At 41.3% G+C, this 24,469-nt stretch overlaps 2 protein-coding genes across 15 annotated transcripts in view; both read left to right on the top strand.

Annotated features, from left to right (window-relative positions):
- Nucleotides 1-15,606, top strand: part of BIVM (basic, immunoglobulin-like variable motif containing) — a 119,552-nt gene extending 103,946 nt beyond the window's left edge. For 12 of the 13 annotated variants that reach the window (XM_044250064.1, XM_044250068.1, XM_044250063.1 and 9 more), the window contains 4 exons: nucleotides 7,422-7,554; nucleotides 9,331-9,417; nucleotides 12,047-12,143; nucleotides 13,142-15,606. In XM_044250064.1, coding sequence (XP_044105999.1) covers nucleotides 7,422-7,554; nucleotides 9,331-9,417; nucleotides 12,047-12,143; nucleotides 13,142-13,432 — 608 coding nt within the window. In that variant the 3' untranslated portion in view covers nucleotides 13,433-15,606. The remainder of the gene's footprint in view (nucleotides 1-7,421; nucleotides 7,555-9,330; nucleotides 9,418-12,046; nucleotides 12,144-13,141) is intronic. The other variant, XM_044250074.1, reaches the window with a different exon arrangement.
- A 2,020-nt stretch (nucleotides 15,607-17,626) lies between these two features.
- The window catches only part of ERCC5 (ERCC excision repair 5, endonuclease), a 30,787-nt gene continuing 23,944 nt past the window's right edge, over nucleotides 17,627-24,469 (top strand). The window contains exons 1-2 of one of the 2 annotated variants that reach the window (XM_044250060.1): nucleotides 17,627-18,260; nucleotides 22,365-22,540. In XM_044250060.1, the coding sequence (XP_044105995.1) occupies nucleotides 18,173-18,260; nucleotides 22,365-22,540 (264 nt within the window). In that variant the 5' untranslated portion in view covers nucleotides 17,627-18,172. The remainder of the gene's footprint in view (nucleotides 18,261-22,364; nucleotides 22,541-24,469) is intronic. The other variant, XM_044250059.1, reaches the window with a different exon arrangement.

The following is a 24,469-nucleotide window of genomic DNA, read 5'->3' on the forward strand; positions in this document are numbered from 1 at the left end:
CAGGCGTCAGACCTGGTCGTCCTGATTTCACATCTCAAACCTAACAACTTGTTGTTCTGTGGGTCCTGGTGTTGGCTTCTTTTAATGAACCTGGTGCAATTTTAGAGCTTTTGTATAGTTGATATTGTTTATAATTAACATATGTCATTTTCAGCAATAAAATTATGTACTGATAGAAACATTACTAAACATTTTTTCCCCAAAATGCTCTATTTGTCCTTGGCATAGTTTTTTTTTTTTTTCGATTTTCAGATTTTTAAAAGAGATTTCATTGATTTTGAGAGAGACAGAGATAGCAACAGAGATAGCAGAAGAGAGTGAGAAGCAGGCTCCCTGCTAAGCAGGGAGAGTGATGGGCCTCAATCCCAGGATCCCCGAGATCATGACCCGAGCCGAAGGCAGATGCTCATCTGACTGAGTCACTCAGGTGCCCCACATATTTTTCTTGTTAAAAAAGTATCTGCCAGGATGACTGTTATCGGCATCAGTGTTACTGGAATGTCATCTAGTCAGTGGGTTTGGGACACTTTTTGTGAAAGGAAATGGATACTTTTTAGAAGACCTTTATTTTATTTAATTTTTATTTATTTTTTAAAGATTTTATTTATTTATTTGATAAACAGAGACAGGGACAGCATGAGCAGGGGGAGGGACAGAGGGAGAGGGACAAGCAGACTCCCTACTGAGTGGGGAGCGCAATGCAGGGCTTGATTCCAGGACCCTGAGGTCATGACCAGAGCTGAGGTCAGAGGCTTAACCGACTGAGCCACCTAGGTGCCCCAGACCTTGATTTTATTATAAGATTTCTGCATTTATTTTCATAGGGTAAGTAGAATGTTTTCCTGGCCCCAAAGATTTAAACATGCTCCAGTTATTACCAAGTGAAATAATGATTCTATTCATTAAAGCCCTTAAAAAATTTACACTGAAGATGGAATTTTGCTGGAGCAAGGGGGTCACGGCACAGTAAGTAGTAATGTGAGCCAGAACCTCCCCTCTGTGGGACACACACCCTTCTCTGGTGACTGCGTGTATGACATGTGACCTTTCATGACATGCATGCTCAATCTATAGAATAAATATTAGTAAAAACTTAATTTTTTCTAGTGTGAAAATAAAGAAAAATAAATGTTCTAATATTTTGTTTCTGCGCCCCAAGGGGTCTTGTGTAACCGCTTGGGTGTGTCCATGCTGAGCATCATAAACCCAGAACAGCAACGGGCAGAAGTTCTCTATAAATAATACAGTAATTAATGGGAGGATGTCACATGGATATGTCTGAGATGATGGAAAAGTGCTGTGATATACTCCTTGGGCTGCTGTCCCAGGACTGCATTATGTATGGGGCCGCCAGGAGACAGCAGCCTAAGACTCACGAGTCCTTTACTTGCTTGTGTTATTGCCCACCAATCAGAAGAGGATTTCATCGGAGAAGTTCATGCATTTTTGTTGTATTCCTGTCAGAGGCATCCAGGTAGAGAGGGTCAGGACCTATGCAGAGAAGGGTCGGTAAAATTCAAGGAAATCAGGAGAGTCCCCAAGACTCAGAAATTCCAATATGAAAGAAAATATGATATCAGAAAGAATATGGTATCAAAGATGATACCCCGCCCTGCAGAGAGCCCGATACGGGGCTTGATCCCAGGACCCTGAGGTCATGACCTGAGCCGAAGGCAGAGGCTTAACCCACTGAGCCACCCAGGTGCCCCTTCTTTTTGTTTCAATTATTATTATTATTTTTAAGAATTTTTATTTGTTTATTTGACAGAGAGAGGGAGATCACAAGCAGGCAGAGAGACTGGTAGAGAGAGAGGGGGAAGCAGGATCTCTGCCGAACAAAGAGCCTGATGTGGGGCTCGATCCCAGGACCCTGAGATCATGACCTGAGCTGAAGGCAGAAGCTTAACCCACTGAGCCACCCAGGTGTCCCTGTTTAAATTATTTTAAAAGAATTATTAGGCCTGTTTTCCTGGGTACGAGACTTCTTCGACTTTGGAATGCTCCAGTGCTTGCTGAGATACTCATTTCAGATACTGAGATACTGAGATACTGAGGCCTCCCTCAGTAAATGGAAACCAAGCTCACTCATGGAATAAAAACAAAATACTGGGGTTTTTATGGAAAGAACCTAGATGTCCATCAACAGATGAATGGATAAAGAAGATGTGGTATATATAAACAATGGAATACTGTGCAGCCATCAAAAGAAATGAAATCTTGCCATTTGCGATGATGTGGATGGAACTAGAGGGTATTATGCTTAGCAAAATAAGTCAATCGGAGAAAGACAACTATCATATGATCTCCCTGACAACTATATGATCTGACAACTATATGATCTCCCTGATATGAGGAAGTGGAAATGGGAGGTTTTGGGGGTAGGAAAAGAATAAATGAAACAAGGTGGGCTTGGGAGGGAGACAAACCATTAGAGACTCTTAATCTCACAGAACAAACTGAGGGTTGCTGGGGGGAGGCAGGTAGGGAGAGGGGGGTCGGTTTATGGACATTGGGGAGGGTATGTGCTATGGTGAGTGCTGTGAAGTGTGTAAGCCTGACATTGCACAGACCAGTACCCCTGGGGCTAATAATACATTATATGTTAATAAAAAAATTAAAAAATTAAAAAAATATAGGGGTTCTGTTGAAATTAACAGATTAACTGTTAACATGAGTAAAAATATTTTTTTTAAAAGATTTTATTTATTTATTTGAGAGAGAGAGAGCATGAGAGTCGGGAGGGTGAGAGGGAGAAGCAGGCTCCCCGCCGAGCCAGGACTGTGATGTGAAACCGGATCCTGGGACTCCAGGATCATGACCTGAGCTGAAGGTTAGTCGCTAAACCAACTGAGCCACCCAGGCGCCCTTTTTTTTTAATTACTCATAAGAAAAGTTTGTGTGGTAAGTGGGTCAACAACTAGTTCGAACATTGGTTCACTTATTATTATTTTATTACTATTATTATTATTCAGTTAACTTAAAACTGTTGGTTCACTTAGCCACCAACATTTGTGCCAGGGAAATCTAGATTAATTTTTAAAAATTTTTAGAAAGATTTTATTTATTTATTTGAGAGAGAGAGAGAGTTCACCAGTGGGGGCAGGGAGAGGGGCAAAGAGAGAGAGACAAGCAGATTCCCTAGGCAGCAGGATGTGGGGCTCAATTCCAGGACCCTGGGATTATGACCTGAGCTGAAGGCAGGTGCTTAACTGACTGAGTCACCCAGGTGCCCCTAGATTAATTTTTTTCATCAGGTAGCCTAACAATTATACCAATGTTCATGTATTTCATTTTTTAAAATATTTTATTTATTTATTTGATGGAGGGAGAGAGATCCCAAGTAGGCAGAGAGGCAGCAGGCAGAGAGAGGGAAGCAGGCTCCCCACTGAGCGGAGAGCCCGATGCGGGGTTCAATCCCAGGACCCTGAGATCATGACCCGGGCTGAAGGCAGAGGCTTAACCCACTGAGCCACCCAGGTGCCCCCATGTATTTCATTTTTATTGTAGTATGTATTATACTCCGTAGTTCTGCTTAACCAAGAATAGCTACCTCTACCCTTTCCCAATAGGATACATATATAACCTCACTGTGGCCACTTATGAGCTTACCACAGTGCCTTAGCATGTCTCAGGTGGATCCAGAGTAATAATCTGTTTTCTTCATCCCCTCGTTTCTCCAGTTCTTATTAGACATCATGGCACTTCTCAGTGTGCAATGCTAGTAGATCCTTCTACTTTAGGAGCTCTCCGGTGCTTGCTTAAAGCATAAAATCCTTAGCATCATTCAAAGCCAATGCAGATGGGTCTTCCACTGCTGTCCTACATGGACCAGTTGTATTTAAAATAGGTCAAGGGAGGACGAGCCTTGCAGGATAATCTTATGTTTCTGGATTAAAGAATCTGGTTTTTGTCTTTGAAGGTGTAAAATACATTATGATACATTCTTCCAGAATTCTCTATGGCTTCCCTAAAGATGATCAGGCTCTATAGAGCAAACTTGCATTAAACAGACTCAAAGAATACCAAAACGTTTGTATATTAACTTTGAGTGAGGAATATATAACTAAAGGGACCAGAATTCTCTTGTTGGCGGCCCAGGGAGTGTGCTCCTCCTTGCTGTATAGCGGGCCAGCTGATTCTGCTAGTTCTTTTCTCCTTGTGCACCGTACAGATCAGGCCCGGCCTGCAGTTGGAAGAGGTTGCTTTGTCCTATAGGTTTTGAATTTTTGAGAAATACTCTGGTTTAGGCCAAGCATCGTGCTGAATTTCTTTTCTATCAATAACACATTTTTATGCCTTCTCCTGCCTCGTACTTCCTTGAATGACGACCTTAATGTATTAAATACTGTGTTTACTGTTTTTTATTTCAGAGGGGGATCTTTTTTGACCTTATCCTGAAATTCTGAGGGTGCCCTACGGTAGGATTCGCTATGCTGTCGTATACCCTATACTCTAAACTAGCCCACTTGCCCTGATTACATCCCTTCCCTGCGATGATTTCGTTTTCTCCTCCTGGCTTTCCCTCTGTCTGGATTGTTGAAATCCTACCACTTCCTTAAGTTCTGTCTTGAATGCCACCCTTCTTGATCTGATGTGCTCTTCTATGAATTACATCCCTTTTCTGTGGTACTGTCCTATTACACTCTGTAGTGAAGTTGTTTTATCTTCTAGGAGGGCCGGTCAAGGTACTGTGCGTTACTTGCCTCCTGTTTTCCTGCCGTTTGTGGTATAGTTAGTAGGTGCTCACAGATTTCTTACTGCATTAAGTTAAATGGGATTTTCCTTTAACTCTAGACCGAGTCTCAAATGGGATCCTTGGGCCCTGTGTGTCAGGCTGTATGTAGTCATTCTATCAAGAGATGGATCTTCATTGATAGGAAATTCCGTGATTTTCAGATTGGGCTCAGCTGAGCCGTGGGAATTCCATGGCACTCTTGGTGCTAAGAGTGGAGAGTACAAGGCATGCAGATTCCCTACTCCCTTTTTGGCCGTGGCTTTTTGCCTTTTAATGCACTGGCCTGCCATATCAACTTCCCTTGCAGAAAGTTTCTATAACCCAAAAAAGTTTGAAAATTATTATTAAATTAGGGGTCATCAAACTGTAGTCCTTTTTGTAAACAAAGTTTGACTAGGGCACAGCCGTAACCATTTGCTTACACATTGCCTGTGGCTGGCTGCGTTCTGCAATGGCAGAGGGGACTAGTCCGGGAAGCTCATGACCCACAAGCCTCATGCTCTCTGGCCCTTTAAGAAAAAATTTTGGTAATCCCTAATCTAAATCAATCAGAACCTTGAAGTAAAGAGCATGAACATCCCTGACTAGCACCGAGCCCATAATTTTTACTCCATAGAACCCCCCACCCCCCACCTCATGTCTTATTCTGGAAAATGAGGACATGGTCAAAGAGTGTTTGTAGCACCTGGACTCTTGAAAAAAAAAAAAAAAGAGTGCAGCAGACAGAAAGATGTGAAGGTTAATGAGAACAGATTTTCTTACCTATCTCATTTGCCCCTGAGATCTTGAATATATTCCAGGACATTAGAGTCATTACTCTTCACAGTCACACGAATGAATTCAGGTGTTTTGTATTACATTTGACTTTAAAGAAGGAAAATGTGAAATACTTAAAGATATCCATTAAAAAGCTATAATAAAAATCCTTTTATTATAAGCTTGAGTTATTTAGTAAAAGTTTTATTTGGGAAAACTTTGTGTTTGACATTTTCACAATTTTAAAAAAGATTTTAAGAGTTTTTTCTAAACCAGTTTTATGTATAACCATTTTTGTAATTATTGAATTTGTTAGGAGTCCAAATGCTTACATTTACATTTGCTCACGACCCTGGAGCCTGTCTACAATGACATTCAACTATGGTAATGACATAAGGATCCTCTTCTGAATTTTAGTTCATCCATTAGAGCTGCCCTTGGATGTTAGTTTTTTTTTTTTTTTTCCGGTGGTTTTTTTTTTTTTTTAAAGATTTTCTTTATTTATTCATGAGAGACAGAGAGCCAGAGGCAGAGAGAGAAGCAGGCTCCCCACAGAGCAGGAAGCCCAGTACGGGACTCGATCCCACGACCCTAGGATTACAACCCGAGCAGAAGGCAGACGCCCCATCGACCGAGTCACCCAGGTGCCCTGGATGTTCCTTTTTAAATTGCCGAGGGAATTTACCAAAAGCGGCAGAAAGATTTATCGCCTGTCATTATGAAATAGAGATTTTAGTGGAAAAGTTCACCTTGCCATGCAGATATGTCCTGGTGGTAGGCCATGAAGTAGATGTCTACGGGAAAGACCTCGAGGAAGCCTTGGAGAAGGAATTGAAGCTAGAAACGTTATCATCCCCATATGCAGCTCACCAATCCCATGTCTTCGAGGGGTGCTGTGGCGTCCTGCTGCCTTAGCTTTGCTGCAGTCATTGACCTGCTGTTCTCTCTGGTCTTCAGCTGTGTCAGTGGCCGGAAGGTCCATCAGGGAAATCGTAAATTGCCACCTTTCATCGACTTCGCCTATTTTTAGGATTTCTAGTTTTAACGGGCTATTTGTTCATGAATAATTCAGTTTCTTCCAGGGGATGCAAGTTAATGAAACCTCACTTAATGGGTTTGAGTATCGAGTGCTGGTAAAGACTTACTGCTTATGGTAAGACTTTTGAAGTGACTTCACAACTAATAGAGCTGTGGGAAGTCTAAAAGGAGGGGCAGCTATAAGAGGGTTCGGTGGTATGAGCAGCCTGTCCGAGAGATGCTCTTATCTCATCACTTGGCTTACGAAAGCTGTCCCTCTAGTCTGGGTAGCTTCTGTAGAAAGACTAAAGTGTGTGTTGCATTTTGGGGGTTTGTGTCTTATCTGGAGTTTGTATTTACCCATCCACATCAGTGTACATACCACCGGAGCTGTGCAAGATGACCACTGTGGAATGGGAAGAACATGCTAGAATGCCAGTATTTTAATTTAATTAAAAAATTCTTACCTTTTGTATATCTTTTACGAAGTCATATTAGACAGCAGTCTATAGAGTCTGTGAACAAAAGTGCTTCTCATGGGCATGTCTCTCCAGAAATCTCCAGTGACAGATGTGCACAACCAGAAAAGTTGAGACCATTGTTGTATACACTAGGTATTGGGTTTTATGTGGTAATTAAATCCTGTAGACAAGTATGTGGTATTAGAAGGTTTTGATAAACAAGGGCTTCGTTCAGGTCTTTAGTTTGCTGCTCAGTTTATCTGAATTTCAGTCAAAAGGGTAAAACTGAAAGTAAATGTATTAATATTTTTTGTGTCTGTCAATAGTTTCTCACTCTTCCTCAGCAATGTCAGTGTGTTCCGAGTCACGTTTTACAGTCCTTAACTAGTTGTTCGTGTAAAGCATTGACAGTGTTTTATGGTTCTTCAGTTTGTTTGCTTTGTTTTGTGTAGCTTCAGGGGCCTTGTCGAAGTTAACTCATGGATTGAAAGATGAATCGCTGGCTTATATCTATCATTGCCAAAATCATTATTTTTGTCCAATTGGCTTTGAAGCAACCCCTGTGAAAGCTAATAAAGCATTCAGGTAAGCATTTACACATCTTTTGTGGCTAATTCCCCAAGAAAATATGTGGTAGAAAGCATTTAAGAAATATTTAGTTGCTCAGAAATTGGAAGATTTGGTTATTTGATTTCTTTAGATCAAGTTAGACTGTTCTTTTTTTTTAAAGGTAGACTCTTCATTTACATTTCAGCTAGTTCTTTTGCAGAATAGCATTTGTTTGGTTGTGCTTTTACATTATCCACTTAGATACTGTTGTTCAGACTCTAAAGGGAAAGACTTTTGAAAGACTCACTCTTAACGTTTATTGTAAAATGGTTGCGTAGGATTTCACGTATTATGTCGTGGTGTTTTCTTCTGTTGTGCCACATGGAAAATGAATTATGGAGTCTAGTATCAAAAAATTGTCCCAACTCAGTCCATTAAGCAGCCTCTTCCTTCCTCATAGTGAAAAAATGTGGAATTTGTCAGTGTTTCCCCCTTTGTCCTGGGAGAGTGGCCTTGGTACTTGAGGAAGAAGGGGCAGCACTGCTCTTTCGGTGAGACCTGAGGGTCAGGCAGGGAGAGCATGGCTCGGTCATCTGGGGGTAGGATGGGTTCTTTGAGGCTGGAGGCCATGCAGCACGAGTCCCCTCCCAAGGCGCCATGGGATTGCAGGATCCTGGGACAGGATCCTGGGACCTGGGGGATCCAGGAAGCTGAACACTGTATTTTTGTGAATGAGGAGCAAGGGGGAAACTACTTGATCTCTCCAAATTCTGAAATGTTTTATTCACTCTCTGGAGGTGAAGTATGTTGTTTCTTCTATGGTCTCATTCTACAATTTCACCTTACTCCTGACATCCATCAACTATAAAACGTGCAACAGTAGGTCCTCCTACTCTGTACCCATTATGGTACACCTCTGTCTGTACCTAACCATCACCTGGATACCTTTACAACTGGGCAAATCCCTCCCCTTGCTTGACTCCAGACTTACTTGGATTAGTTTCTGGAGGTGGGATTAGGGCATTGGTATACTTTAGGGTTTTATTTTTAGAATGCCTTTTTTTTTTAAGATTTTATTTATTTATTTGATAGACAGAGATCACAAGTAGGTAGAGAGGCAGGCAGAGAGAGAAGGGGAAGCATGCTTTCTGCTGAGCAGAAAGCCTGATGCGGGACTCGATCCCAGGACCCTGGGATCATGACCTGAGCCAAAGGCAGTGCTCAGAGGCTTAACCCAGTGAGCCACCCGGGTGCCCCTGGAGTGTCTTTTGAAACTTTTTTTTTTTTTTTTAAAGATTTTATTTATTTATTTGACAGAGAGAGAGAGAGAGAGATCACAAGTAGGCAGAGAGAGGAAGGGAAGCAGGCTCCCTGCCTAGCAGAGAGCCCGATGCGGGGCTCGATCCCAGGACCTGAGCTGAAGGCAGAGGCTTAACCCACTGAGCCACCCAGGTGCCCCACCTTTTGAAAATTTTTAAATGCACAGTGAAAGGAGATGAATGGCTGGAGAATGCTGGTAGCATGCTAGCATGTTTTTCTTCTTTTTAGATTCTGAGAGAGGAGCTATGTTCTTTTTTTTTTTTTCTAGTCCTATATTTTATAATAGAGATTAAAACCTAAGTGTAATTTATGCTTTCTCTTTAATGGGCTTAAGAAATTTGTTCAGACCTAAACTCCAGTATCTATTCTAGCATTGATGAATGTCGTATTTGAATAAACGTTAGTATATCTTTTATTAACAAAGCTGAAGCGATATTTTCAAAGGAGTGAATGGCCTTTATTAAGCTTACTATGAATGAATTTTATATTTAGCAGGGGCCCCCTCTCACCACAAGAAGTAGAATATTGGATCTTAATTGGAGAATCAAGTAGAAAACATCCTGCTATTCACTGTAAAAAGTATGTTAATTTCCCATTTTCTCTTTAATTTAGGTAAGATTTAATATAGTGAAATGCACAGATCTTAATTGTGTCATTAGGTGGATTTTGGTAACTGAATATACTTGTTTATCACCACCCCCGTCAAGATAAGGAAGATTTTCATTGCATTGAAAGTACCCTCATTTTCTTTTCCTGTTAGTCCCCAGAGACAACCTCTATCACTGTGGAATTGCTTTGCATGTTCTTGAAATTCACGTCAGTGGAGTCGTACAATATTCTTTCTTGTCTGGCCTTGTGAGATTATCTACTTTGTCATGCATGTCATGCTTCTTTATTTATTGCCAAGTGGTATTAGGTACCGTAAGTATACCTTAGTTTGTTATCTGTGTCCCTGTTGATGACCATTTGGATTGTTTTGAGTGTGGCCTATTGTGGGTGAAGCTGTTGGGAACATTAATGTACATTACATGTCTTTAAAAAATTTTTGAGTAACAGCTTCACTGAAATAAAATTCACATACCATAAAGTGCACCCTTTAAAAATGTAAAAAATGTTCAATGGATTTTAGTGTATTTAGAGTTGAGCATCAGTCCCCATGACCTAATTTCAGGACATTTTCATAACCCCCACAAGAAACCCCAGACCCATTAGCAGTCCCTCCCCAGCCCCCTCCCCTCAGCCCCTGATCTACTTTCTATCCCTGTGCATTTGCCTAATATGGACATTTCATATAAATGGAATCACAAAATGTGTGGTCTTTTGTGTGTATGTTTTTTTTTTTTTCACTCAGAATAATGTTTTCAACATTCATCTGTGTTGTAGCATGGACCAGAACTACATTCCTTTATACGGCCAAATAATTTTCTGCTGTATGGATATGCCACATTTTCTTGTGCAAGTTTTTTAAGGACATGTTTCTATGTTTTGTTTCTCTTGGGTAGATACCTAGGAGTGGAATTGCTGATTATAGGATGGATGCGTATTTAAGAAACTGGGAGAATTTTCTCCTGTGGGGTTGTACCATTTTATACTCCCACCAGCATTGTATGGACAGTCCGGTGGTTCTTCATATCTTCAAAAATATTTGATATTTTATTTTATTTCTTTTTTTTTTTTTTTACCTTTTAAAAAAAATGTTCCCAGCTTTATTGAGGTATAATGCACAAATAGAACTGTATATATTTAAAATGTCCAATATATTTTGTGAAACGATTATTGCAATCGTCTTAATTAACATATCCATCAGTTCACATAGTTACCTTTTCTGTGTATGTGGTGATAATACTTAAGATGTACTCTTTTAGTGAATTTCAAGTATATGGTACAGTATTAAGTATAGTCACGATGCTGTACAGATCCCTAAGTGTTTTAATGGTATTGTAAACTGGTTTTCAAAAAGTTTTATTTAAAAAAAAGTGTCTATTTTCTGGTTTTATTGAGAAATAACTGGCACATACCACTATATAAGCTAACAGTGTCCAGTATGATGGTCTGATTTACATATATTGTGAAATGATGGCCACAATAGGTTTAGTTAACAAGAAGTCCTGCTTGTGATAACTCTTGGGATCTACTCTCTTACTTCTTCTCTATATATCGTAGAGCAGTATCTGCTGCAGTCACTATGTTGTACACTATATCCCTAGTACTTATTTATCTTATAACTAGAAGTTTGCACCTTTTGGCACTTTCCTTCAAAAATTTCAGTTCCTAATTATTTTCTGGTAGTGTAAAAAAATACAATTTGTTTATATACATAGGGCCTGAAGACCACATTTTTATCAAACACATTAATTTCAATAGTAGTTTTATAATCCAAAGTAATTTGTAGTTGTTTTGGATTTTCTATACAATCAGTCATGTTGTCTGTGAATAAATGCGTGTTAACTTTTTTTGGTAAGATTTATTTATTTCAGAGAGGGGGAGAGAGAGAGAGAGAGACAGGAAAGTGTGAGCATGTGGAGGTGGGAGGGAGGGGTAAGGGGAGAGGGAGAGGGGAAGCCCACTCCCCGCTGAGCTGAGTGTGGAGCTGGAGGTGGGGCCATCACCTAACCAGGAGATCCTGACCTGAGCCAAAACCAAGAGTGGAACACTCAACTGACAGAGCCGCCCAGGCACCCTCATGTAACTTAAATCTTTTGAAAATTTGACTTTAATTAAAAAGGAAATATGGACTGTTTCTACTCTAGCCTGCAGGATGTCATGTAACAAACAGGTTGATACATATGTATTTCTTTGTGAAAGTAGCCATTTTAAAACCCAGAATCTTGGCAGTAGTTGGTTAAACAGAAATGTCATTAAAAAATAAGAACTAAAGCTTAGGTGGGACAACCTTGACAAGAGAATTATTGTCATGGTAATACTGTAGCAAATTGCTCATGTGAAAAGTTCCATTACAGGGGCACCTGGGTGGCTCAGTGGGTTAAGCGTCTAACGCTTGATTTCAGCTCAGGCTGTGATCTCGGGGTCATGACATCAAGTCCTGCATTGGGCTCTGCACTCAGTGCAGAGTCTGCTTGTCCCTCTGCCCCACTCATGTGGTCTCTTTCTCTCTCAAATAAATAAGTAAATAACATCTTCTAAAAACATTCTATTACAGTGGTATTTTGTACTTAAAATGTGCTTTATCCTTCCTTTTTCACTATAGGTGGGCAGATATTGTTACTGATCTCAACACTCAAAATCCAGAATATCTAGACATCCGACACTTGGAGAGGGGGCTGCAGTATCGAAAAACAAAAAAGGTAAGAACACAATAGTATTTGAAGATATTTCCCAGCCAGCCAGTATGCAGTATACTATTCAGCACTCTTTAGGTTGTAAAGAATGGAAATCCACTTCAGATTATCTTAGATAGAAAAGCGAGAATTACTTTTAGGACACAGGAGTATCTTTAGAATGAAAAGCAAAGACTATAGCCTGGATTCATAACAGACTGGTATCAGCTTAAAGAATGTTGTCAGAGGCCAAGGAGCTAACTTGTCTCATTCTTTTGGGAGTTGTATGCTATTCTTACCTGATTATTGACTTCCAAAAGATCAGGAACTTCAACTTACATCTCGCTTTCAGATGAGCCGTCTAGACTGAGACTCAACCTGCCTCTGGCATAGTTTGGGTCAGGTGTGCCCTCTTGAGCCCTGTGAACTGTGGCCAGGAAGCAGAGCCATGTGTGCACAAGGTAGCTGGGGGAGATTCGCAAGGAAAGGTAGATTCTGCGGACTGATATGCCACTGATATGATACTACTAACATCAAAAACATAGAAGAGACAGGAAGAGGAATGATCTTGGTGTTTGAAGAGTTTATTTATTTATTTATTTATTTGAGAGCGAGCCTAGTGTGAGAGTGAGTCAGGGCGGAAGGACAGAAGGCGAGAGGATCCCAAGTAAACTGCATTGAGTGCAGAGCCAGATGTGAGGCTCAGACTTACAACCCTGAGATCGTGACCCAAGCTGAAATCAAGAGTTGGCTGCTTGATCAATTGAGCCACCGAGGCACCCCAAATTTTGGAGTTTGGGTTAGGCAAATAGGGAGGTAACAGTGTGTGTGAGTGGTGGAGAGGCATATGGGGGGAACTGTTACATTTTTGTAAAGGCAGCTGGTCAAGAAAGATGCAGGTTAAGGCGATCTGGTGATGTCTGTTTTGAGGCAGGTGAAGGAGGAAAAATAAGGGAAATCCTAGAAACCCACATTATAAACATAATTCCTTTTACTTTCTTAACCCAACTTTTTTTTCTTCTCAGGTTGGGGGAAATTTGCATTGCATCATAGCATTCCAGAGACTTAATTGGCAAAGATTTGGCCTTTGGAACTTTCCATTTGGAACAGTGAGACAAGAGTCACAGCCAACACATGCCCAGGGAATTGCCAAATCGGAGAGTGAAGATAATATCTCCAAGAAGCAGCATGGGCGTCTGGGCCGGTCTTTCAGTGCTAGTTTCCAGCAGGACTCAGCATGGAAAAAGATGTCCAGTATCCATGAGAGAAGGAACAGTGGCTATCAGGGTTACAGTGATTATGATGGGAATGATTGACCATGCTGGGTTCGGAACATTTTGTGTTACACACATGACTGGTCTATACAGGACTGCATTAAGACAGTAGAAGTTTTATTAAGTCTACACTAAATAGGAACAGATCTTGTGGTATAAAACATACCCTTGTAGTTCTCCAGTAAATAAGCTTGTATATGATAATGATGGGAATTTCAGATATATAAGCAGATAAGCACAGATTATTATCCTTTTAAAGTTAAGAGTATGCAAACATTATGGACAATTTTACAAAATCCAACAAATTGCATATAAAGAAATCAAACACAAATTTACTTAATAGCATCATGATTTGCAGTACTTAAGCATGAAATTATTTCCTATGACTTAATCACCAGACATTTGTTGCAGATTATTTTATTCCTAAACTCAAGATGTAAGGCACCGTCTGCCCTTTTAAACAAAATTGGGGCTGTTGATTTCTAGTTTCCTCTCATGGTAAAGCTCATTTAAAATTTAGTGAATCTAGAATTCTTTAACTTGTACGCAGTATCTTGCCCGCCTCGTTTGTTTCCTGACTAACTTTCTCAGGATCCTCAATAAAGAGGCAAAAGAGAAGACTCAAGAAAGTCATCTTTTCTATTGGTGCATTGATTCAGGATATTCTTGACTTTTTTGACTTGGTATCTTAGTGTACAATATTGGCAAGATTTTCAGGTCTCGAGAGCTTTCTTTCTACAATGAACCTTGTTTTGAGATAGAATAAAAAAAACAAGTGGGATCCAAAGTTTCTACTTCCAAGGTAATCTGTGAAATGAGATCTTGTGATATTTGATTAGTCCCTCAGCGTGGAGTCCTATGTTGTTAACAGCATTAAAAATGCATTAGGAATGTTATGTCACTCAGAGTGCAAATATCCATATTCCCAACTCTGAGCTGCTTCTTTTAAAAATCCGTACAATTAGCTGTTTGAAGTGAGTGTTAAGTAGTTCCAAAAGAGTGGATTTCATGTATTTGAGCTCCTCCCTAGTTGATGTCAATTTTTCTTCTGCTGCCAACCTGTGACTTGTTCTTTCATTTCAGGGGCTGTTCCATGACTCAGATCAGTAACTTGATTATGACAAGGTGCTGAATATGTTGGTAACCATATTGCAATACACCTCAAGAAGAGGGTTCAGATTTTTATTTTTAAAATATTTTCATTTTCTTCTCTTTTGAATTTTATATCCATGTATCCACTCAGCCATACCTAGCCTACAGACAGGGATATATATTATGAAATGGTCATTTTTCTGAAGAGAATATTTTGCGTGAAATGCAAAGGACTGAAAGAGATTTGTAGGTTGTTGATTTTGTTACTTCACACTGGAACTTTTAAGAAGTTTTCATCAAATAAAGTTTTGTTTTCTACTTTTAATAATGTGGATGTTTCGAACCTTTATTTTAGGTAGGGATTACCCTCGGAATTCTGTGTGAAGTATGTGACAACAGCTCCTGAGTAGTGTGTTATAAGAAACTATCATGTATCAGACTTTTATAATCAACGCAACAATATACATTAGGACTATACTTTTAGATTCTGAGATAGAAAATTTAATTAGTTTGAACCAAACCAAGTTGTCATTTTTATAGGTCAAACATAGTTGAATATCAGCAATTTCATAGTTTAATGAAACATTTCAGAGAAGAGGCAGATAGGAAGAACCAAGAGGAAAGGAGACAAATGCAACATAAAGAATACAGGAGAATAAAGCCCTAAGAATAAAGGAGACAAATGCAACATAAAGAATACAAATGCAATATAAAGAATACATCCTAAGAAAGAGGATGAATTTATATAGATTGCTTATTGGCCATTAATAGTTTTTACCAACGTCTTGAAATATATGATTACTTAATAACCTGACATATAAGTTCAGCTGTTATTAAGAGCAGAATGAGGTTTATAGAGACTAATTTTCCAAAAACTATGTGCAAGTTACTGCACACTTTTCTTTCAAGGTTAGTAACGTTCCTGTCATATTTGATTTTTTGGTCAACTCTTCTTAGGAGTCTCCATAGAAGCAATGAAGGTTCAAATACTGGCTCTGTACTAGCTAGGTGTTTCACCTTGGGCAAGTTAAGATTAATGTTTCTGTGATAATTTTCTCATTGGTAAGGTGGGGATAATAGCATATATTTTATAAAGTGTTTTGAAGAATAAATAAGTTAATGTATGTACAGTGTTTAGAACGGTGCTTTCCAGATAGTGCTTGGAATTGTTACTCCAAAAGATGTGTATTTCTGTTCAGAATATTGAGAGATCTTTAAGCAGCATCTAAAGGATGCTATAAGTCATGTACACACACACCCCTTAGTTACTGTTCCTTTTTGTATTCAAGACATGTTGCTCTGGTTTTAAAAGCACTCATAATGCTCAAATGCCTACAGTGGCTATTTGTTTTTACCCAGCTCATAGGCATTAAAAAAAAAAAAAGTTCATTTGGATCAAATCCTGAAACTATTCCTTTCCCCACTACTATGCTGGCCCATCAGGAGGCCAGGTTGGTGCAGCAGCTGAAACACATCCAAACTTGCTTTTTCCCAGACACTAAAGGGGCGCAGGCAAGTTGCTCTAGGATCCGTCCTTTGTGTATCAGTTTTACCCACAGCATTTTCTCCCTCAGTCATTCACGCAGCAAACTAGTTTGAACACCATTACCCATTAGGTGTTTCATATTAAATCACTGATCTCGGAACAACCCCAAGAAGAAGTTGGCATCTCCATTTTTTTTTTTTTTTTTGCAGACTCTCATTGGTGAAGAAACTTGCTTGGGATCATAGAAGAAACTTGCCATTAAAACAAATACTACAGACTGGGGGGCTTAAAAACCGAATTTATTTTCTCACAGCTCTGGGGGCTGGAAGTCTGAGGTCAGAATGTTGACCGTTTGGTTTTTCCTGAGCCTTTCTCCTTGGCTTGCCGATGGCCACCTTCTAGCTATGTCCCCACAAGGTCTTTGCTTTGTGCACAGATCCCTCTGTGCGCCCAAATTTTCTCTCATAAGGACAATAGATTGGGTTAGGTTTACCCTCAGCCTCACTTTAAATTAATCGGTTTTAAAAGGCCCATCTCCTGTCACCACGTTCTGAGGTGCTGGGGGTTAGGGCTTTAACATAATCCGTTTTGGAGCTGAGTGCAGCTGCGCCCACCAACACAGGGTTATTATGTGGCTCAGACTGGGTTTGGGCCAATGGCTGCCCGAGTTGGGAGGAAACTCTTTCAGGAGGGTGCGAGATTCAAGGGACAGCTTTACACTAGAGGCCAAAAGAGGTCATTTAGGCAGTATTTATGGAATACCTGCTGTGTCTGGAGTGTGCGTGTGTGTGGAGGGGGGGGGGACCGGCAAAAACTGAATAAGCAATTTTATTAAACTCTGTAAAATACACCTAGTAACTATTTGTGGGAATGACTCCATAGATGGAGAGGGTGCAAGAAAGCACTTTGTGCAATGGTTTTGCTAAAAACTAGTATTTGATATCCTGTCCTAAAGGGCTCCTTGAACAAAACCACCTCATTTAAATCAGACCCTTCCACTGAGCTTGAATTTCGTTGCAACACTTCAAATCGCAACCAGTGTGCGAGATACGGCTGTCATTGAATGAGCAGCAGCGATACATGGTCTGCATACGTCACCTCCGAACCCAGCTCACAGTCGGCCCAAACCGGTTTCGCGCTCAGTTTGCAGAAGAAGACACCAGTTCGGAACAGACGTTACCTAACAACGCTGAACACTAAGACGCGGGGGTGTGGCCGCCATCCGACTCGGCGCCCGAGACTTCTAGGGCGCCTTCCCCAAAGCTACGCCGATAATTAAGTTTCTTGCCATTTCTGACCTACAAGCCGTGGAATCCTACATTTAGACGCCAGAGAAAACCGAACTATACTTCAAGAGTATAAAAAAATCTTTTAAAAGTTTTTTTAAAAAAAGCTTTTAAAAGTTGCTTAACTTAAAATGACGCCCTATTATCACCTAGCGCCTCCAGGTTATCAGACAAAACACTTAATAACTTAAAAACACCAGCAAAGCATCCACCTTTCTGTCGCCGCCTCTCACGTAAAACATTTGGTACTGAGAGTGCAGAAGGAGCGGCTGGCGGGGAGAGCATGAAACGCAGAAGAGACGCCGACGACTGTCACCGCAGCACGAAGGCCCTCTGCGTACACCAGCAGCGTGAGGCTGCGACAGAGCGCCAGCGTGCGGAGAGCCCGGGAATAACTGGACACAGACGCACGGACCGACCCGCCCCCTCGCCTCAGGAATGGAAAGGCGCAGCGGATATACGTCACGCCGTGAGGCGGGACTTCCGTCTTGAGCCTCGTCTTTGACGGAAGCCGAGAGGCCCCATTTCGCGTGGGTTAACGCACTAACTCAAGTATCAGGCCGTGTCGGGGGAACGGCTCCCGCCTGTTTATCTCGCCTGCGCTGTCCTCTCCGCCTGGTCTTCCGTTAAGAGTGTTTACATTTGGGCCAAAGCTTGGGCTTGAGGAGGACTCGCTCCTTTCCGACGCCGGCCATTGTCTGGTCCTGCCTTTCTTCCGGGAGGCAGCGTCCGCCGCCGGGAAGTACCGTTGTCGCCGGCGCCGGTGTTCCCTGGAAAGCCGCGGGTTCTGAGTTAGTCTCCGCCTTCCCCGGGTGGGAGCAGGGGGAGCCCTGCCGGGCCCGGCGGTGGTGCAGGCTGCGGTAGAACTGGAATAGAAGGCCTCGCGCGACCCCGCCCGCGACTGTCGCCGGGCACCTCATGGGGGTCCACGGGCTGTGGAAGCTGCTGGAGTGCTCCGGGCGGCAGGTGAGCCCGGAGACGCTGGAAGGGAAGATCCTCGCCGTGGGTATCCTTCACGTGTTCCTGGGCGCCGGGATTCGCGCCGGGTGTTTACTCCCTCGGGGCCTCCCCCTGGGCGCAGAGTGGCGTTGGTCAGATGACAGTCCCCCTCGGGGTGGTAGGAGCAGCCCCTTCCCGACGTCGTCGCTCTCTGAGTGTCTGCCGGTCCCCGCTTGCGGTCAGGCCGCGCTGGGCCGGAGCCCTCGGGGTTGGTCACTGCGGGGCAGCGTTTTCCGCCGCTCTGTGCTTTCGTTCCCTCGTCTGCAAAGTGGAGGTGGTCGTCGTAGCTACGCGCAGGGTGGGCGTGAGGAATAAAGGAGTCACGTAAGGGAAAGGAGCTTCGTTGACGTCGCACAGCCGACAAGTGGCATCCCTCCCGGGACGTCAGCCCGGGGAGGCGAAGCGGACCCCCAGCGGCAGTTCTGCCCGCTGCCCCGAGTCCTGCGCCGCTCGCGGTGGGTAGGAGGATAGCGTGGGCAGGTGTTCGACCTTTTCTCTTTAAAAAGTAACTTATTTATTTATTTTTATTGTGAGTTTTGGAATAGGAAATTGGTGTACCACACCGAAAAGATTTCAAAAGGTCCACAGTGTTTCGTTTTGTTTCCTCCCAGCCTGTGGGATGGACTTTTTTTTCCCCCCCCAATTTATTTATTTTCAGAAAAACATTATTCATTATTTTTTCACCACACCCAGTGCTCCATGCAAGCCGTGCCCTCTCTAATACCCACCACCTGGTACCCCGACCTCCCACCCCCCGCCCCTTCAAAACCCTCAGATTGTTTTTCAGAGTCCATAGTCTCTCATGGTTCACCTCCCCTTCCAATTTACCCAAATTCCCTTCTCCTCTCTAACGCCCCTTGTCCTCCATGATATTTGTTATGCTCCACAAATAAGTGAAACCATATGATAATGGACTCTCTCTGCTTGACTGATTTCACTCAGCATAATCTCTTCCAGTCCCGTCCATGTTGCTACAAAGTTGGGTATTCGTCCTTTCTGATGGAGGCATAATACCCCATAGTGTATATGGACCACATCTTCCTTATCCATTCATCCGTTGAAGGGCATCTTGGTTCTTTCCACAGTTTGGCGACTGTGGCCATTGCTGCTATAAACATTGGGGTAGAGATGGCCCTTCTTTACACGACATCTGTATCTTTGGGGTAAATACCCAGGAGTGCAATGGCAGGGTCATAGGGAAGCTCTATTTTTAATTTCTTGAGGAATCTCCACACAGTTCTCCAAAGAGGCTGCACCAACTTGCATTCCCACCAACAGTGTAAGAGGGTTCCCCTTTCTCCACATCCCCTCCAACACATGTTGTTTCCCGTTTTGTTAATTTTGGCCATTCTAACTGGTGTAAGGTGATATCTCAATGTGGTTTTAATTTGAATCTCCCTGAGGGCTAATGATGATGAGCATTTTTTCATGTGTCTGATAGCCATTTAAAGGACTGTCATTTGTGTCTGCGTCTGGCTGGTTTGGTGTTTTCGGAATTAAATGTTTTTCTCCTTTATCAAAATATGTGAATACTGTCTCTGAAATTTTGGTCCTTTTTTATTCATTAAACCTTCTCTTCCATCTCCTCCTCCTCCTTTTTTGAGTGGCTGTTCTGGAAGCTGGTGGTAGCTTAGGCCAGTTCCCTGCGTGTGCACCTGAGAGCCTAGGAGTTCCTGAGCGAGGTGGACAAGAGTGTCGTGCAAATAACTGCTGTTGGTGGTAAATGCAGTTTAAGGCTAGGTGGGGTTTCTGCGGAGGGAGCCACTGAGAGAGGAACCTTTGTTTGGTATGGAGACGACTTCTACATAATGGGACGCTGGTAATTTTTCAAAGAAAGTTAACAGGTGGTGGTATTTTCTTCGGTGTGAATAATCTTGAACTACATCTATAATGAGTTTTGGCTTGGTTGAAAGTTTTTATGCGTGATACCTTGTGTAGGGAGAGGAAAAGTGTGTGTTTGGGGTGGGGGGTGGGGGGCGGGGCACGTGTGCTATTGCTGCCCTCTAGTGGTTCTTCAAATCCCGGCTTTCTAAAGATTTTCTTTATAGACCTGTATGTGAAGGAGCAAGCCCAGTGTTCAGGAACAGCAGCCCTTCAAAACTCAGCAAAGACTTAGGCATTTTATGTTGTAACCCCGATGAAGAATTAGTAATTTGTAAAATCTTTAAGGTGATGCATGAAGTTCAGCATTCTAATTTTTTAGGAAGTTGTCCAAAGTAAGGAAGTTAAAGCATTTCATTTAAAATTTAGATTATCTATTTTTAGATGACTCAGGAACTCTTTTGGGACGTGAAGTAATTTTCATGAGGTTATTAAGTTTTCCTGAAAGAACAGATCATTTAAAGAGGATGTCAAAGATCTTCCTGTGATAATTACAATCTCATATGTATTTATCTGCATAAATATATATGTACAAATACTTGATTGCTGTTTTATAACTGGTTTTGCTTTGTTTTCGTTTTCATGGGAATTCGAATTCAAATATCTGATCTATATCCCATTTTTGGCCTTATTTTTAAAGAAATTATCCATTATATACTAAGTTCATAACTTACTCTTGGATCCCTAAAATATATTTTTTTAACCCATGTGTAGGTGAGTGCCTTGTTTATTTATACAATCTAGGCCATCTAGTCTGGGACTCAGGACGGAGCCGCGGGGCAGCCCGCACACATGGGGAAGGTGTGCTGTGGGGTGCTCAGGTAGCCTGGGGAGCCAGTACTGCAGGAGGAGGGGATGGGCCTCTAGGAGAACTCCGCTGAAGTCGCGCTTGAGTGGTGAGTTAGAGGAGGGGGCGAAGAGACTGAGAGCGGGAGAACCAGTGTCACCACGTTCCTCTTATGGACAAATATGAAATAATTTGGTAAGAAGCGCTTTTTACAAAAGTTAAATATAAGGAAGCTCCAAGGAAACATTAATTCCTTATATTTACAGAAGAGCTAACTGTTGTTAATATTTTGGCATCTGAACTTCTAGTTTTTTGTTTTTAACATATCACATGTTATAAAACGTAATTATGCATTCCATAGTTTTGTAACCTGTTTTGTGTCCCTTTAATATTTTGTGACTGTCTTTCTTATCACTATAGATGATTCTGTAGCTTCCTTTTTTTTTTATTTTTTATTTTATTTTATTTTATTTTAAAGATTTTATTTATTTATTTGACAGAGAGAAATCACAAGTAGGCAGAGAGGCAGGCAGAGAGAGAGAGGGAAGCAGGCTCCCCGCTGAGCAGAGAGCCCGATGCGGGACTCGATCCCAGGACCCCGAGATCATGACCCGAGCCAAAGGCAGCGGCTTAACCCACGGAGCCACCCAGGCGCTTCCTTTTTTGAGGGCTATTTGATATTCCAGCAAATTCGTATATCACAATTTAGTTTAAGTAAAGACCTGTTGGAAAACTTTTATTGTTTCTCATATTTTCATCACTGCAAACATTCTTAGAAGTAACTTTTTTTGTAAATCGGTGATGATTTTCTGATAATTGTCTGGAGATAGAAGTAGTAAAATAGAATGCTTGTTTTTACATTTTTTTTCTATGAATTGCCAAATTAGTCTCCAGAGAGTTGTGATAATTTGCTAAAATTCTGTAGGACGTATTAGTTTTTTTAAAGAAGCAACTGTTTGCAATTAGATTTTTTATTTTTATTTATTTTAAAGATTTTATATATATATATATAATATTTTATTTATTTATTTGACAGAGAGAGATCCCAAGTAGGTAGAAAGACAGGCAGAGAGAGAGGAGGGGAAGCAGGCTCCCCGCCTAGCAGAGAGCCCGATGTGGGGCTCGATCCCAGGACTCTGGGATCATGACCCGAGCTGAAGGCAGAGGCTTAACCCACTGAGCCACCCAGGCACCCCTGCAATTCGATTTTTTAAAGGACACATCTGTTGATGTAATGCTGTAGTCTGTGAAGTAGTTACAGGGATTCAAATAATGTTAATGGATTTTAGTCAGATTCCGTCAGGGCTTAACATTTTTCCAATTCCACATGAACTGTGATGAGGACTTAGTTTTAATGTTTAGATGATATCAGTTATTGGGACGTTGAAATCATGGTGATGAGGGAAGAAATGCCAAAATAGTTTCCTTTAACAATTCTACCAGATATCAGCATTTGGTTAAACCAGGCACTAAGAGGAGTCCGGGATCGCCATGGAAACTCAATAGAAAACGCCCATCTTCTCACTTTGTTTCATCGGCTCTGTAAACTCTTATTTTTTCGAATTCGTCCTATTTTTGTGTTTGATGGGGATGCTCCACTGTTGAAGAAACAAACCTTGGTAAGAATCACGTTTGTTTGTTTATTTTTCTTTCTGCGTTATTAGAAGGAAAGAAAACTTCATGTAGAATTTTAATTTTCTCTTTAGAATTTTGGAAGCCAAGACTTATTTTGACATATATCCAACTAAATTTCAGATTTTTTTAAGTTTATCTTGAACAGTCACACTTTTTCCTTTAAAAAAAGGATTATTTGTGAGACTACATCCTGGGTGCAATGATACAATTCAGCTTTTATTTTTATTATTTTTTTAAAAGATTTTATTTATTTATTTGTCAGAGCGAGAGAGAGAGAGAGAGAGAGAGAGAGCGCGAGCATGCGCATAAGCAGGCAGAGCGGCAGGCAGAGGCGTAGAGAGAAGCAGGTTCCCTGCCAAACAAGGAGCCCGATGCGGGACTCCATCCCAGGACCCTGGGATTGTGACCTGAGCCGAAGGCAGCGGCTTAACCGACTGAGCCACCCAGGCATCCCGATACAATTCAGCTTTTAATAGAACTACTGAAATTTTCTTTCTCTTTCTCTCTCTAATAAATAAAATCTTAAAAAAAAAAACCTACTAAAATTTTTAAAAGTTGGAGTTCTCCTCGTGGAGTATCTTCTCAGGTGTCCTATGTATGTTTCAGCCATGCTGCCGAGCATGACAGCCTGTTGGAGAGCATGGCTCCTTGAATCTGAGATCGCGGGTCCTCGGTGTTTAAAGAGTAATTAGATTTTATGTGATGCTAGATGTGACTAATGTGGATTATTGAGGAAGGAAAACGGCCAGGATATAAAAGAGTAACACTGAGTTTCTTTATTCTGAAAGTAGGTTAAAACAGTGTTGGAACAAAGTTGTGAACTTTGGAGTAATTGTGTACCCCCTCCAAGTGACAGCACCCATTTGGTCGTAGGACTGTTCCGTGTTGAAAATGCCAGCCCGTCACTTCATAGTTCCAGATAGGCATTGTCTAACTAAGTGAGGATGTAGGGTAAAAGTAAGGATCGGTAAATGGGGACATTTGCTCCCTCAGGAAGACGTCTAGACTTGCCTGTTGCAGTTTTAAATTATCAAAGGCACATTCTATCAGGTACTCCTTGGAAGGAAGAGACAGGAAAAAAGAACTCCAGAATTTATTTATTAACAAGGAAACAACATCTCCCCACTTCCCCAGCCCCACCTAAAAGGTGTTAGCTAACATGATTGTAGTAGTCATTTTGTGATATGTAAATGCACCAAATCAACACGTTGTACACCCTAACGTGTTGTACACAGTGCTATAGGTCAGTTATATCTTAATTTAAAAAAAAATGGAAAAGAATGTTTTGTTATTTCTTCCTTATATTCTACCATCAGCATGGATAGTGTTTGATTTTTTCCTACATGGACATTTCTTACAAGACACTTCTAATACATTTGAGAATTTCTTATGATATAATCTTAAATGTCGAGGGACATAGTGACATGTAAGTAATGTATTCTTTTATTTTTATTTTTATGTTTTGTGGGAGAGAGAGAGCTAGAGAAAGAGCAGGGGGAGGGGCAGAGGCAGAGGGAAAGAGATTTTCAAGCAGACTCCCCGCCAAGCATGGAGCCCGACATAGGGCTTGATCCCATAACCCATGAAATCATGACCTGAGCTGAAGTCAAGAATTGGATGCTTAACTGACTGAGCCACCCAGGTGCCCCAAGTAATGTACTTTTATAAAGACCAATATCAGAAATTGGTTTTGGCACAGTAGTGACAATTGTAAAGAATACATTAATAATCCCTTTTAAGAAACATTTACTTAATTACATATTATTAAGTTATAGGCTTCTTGGGGACATGAAAGTCTATTTAAAAGAAACTGAAAGTAAATTAATAGTTTGTCAAATACTGTGTCCTAGCCCATCCATTTAGTAGTAGGCAGATGGAGATTCCATGTTCTTTACATAGCAGAAACCAGCACA

The sequence above is a fragment of the Neovison vison genome, chromosome 5 (assembly GCF_020171115.1).
Source record: "Neovison vison isolate M4711 chromosome 5, ASM_NN_V1, whole genome shotgun sequence".
NCBI lineage: Eukaryota > Metazoa > Chordata > Mammalia > Carnivora > Mustelidae > Neogale > Neogale vison.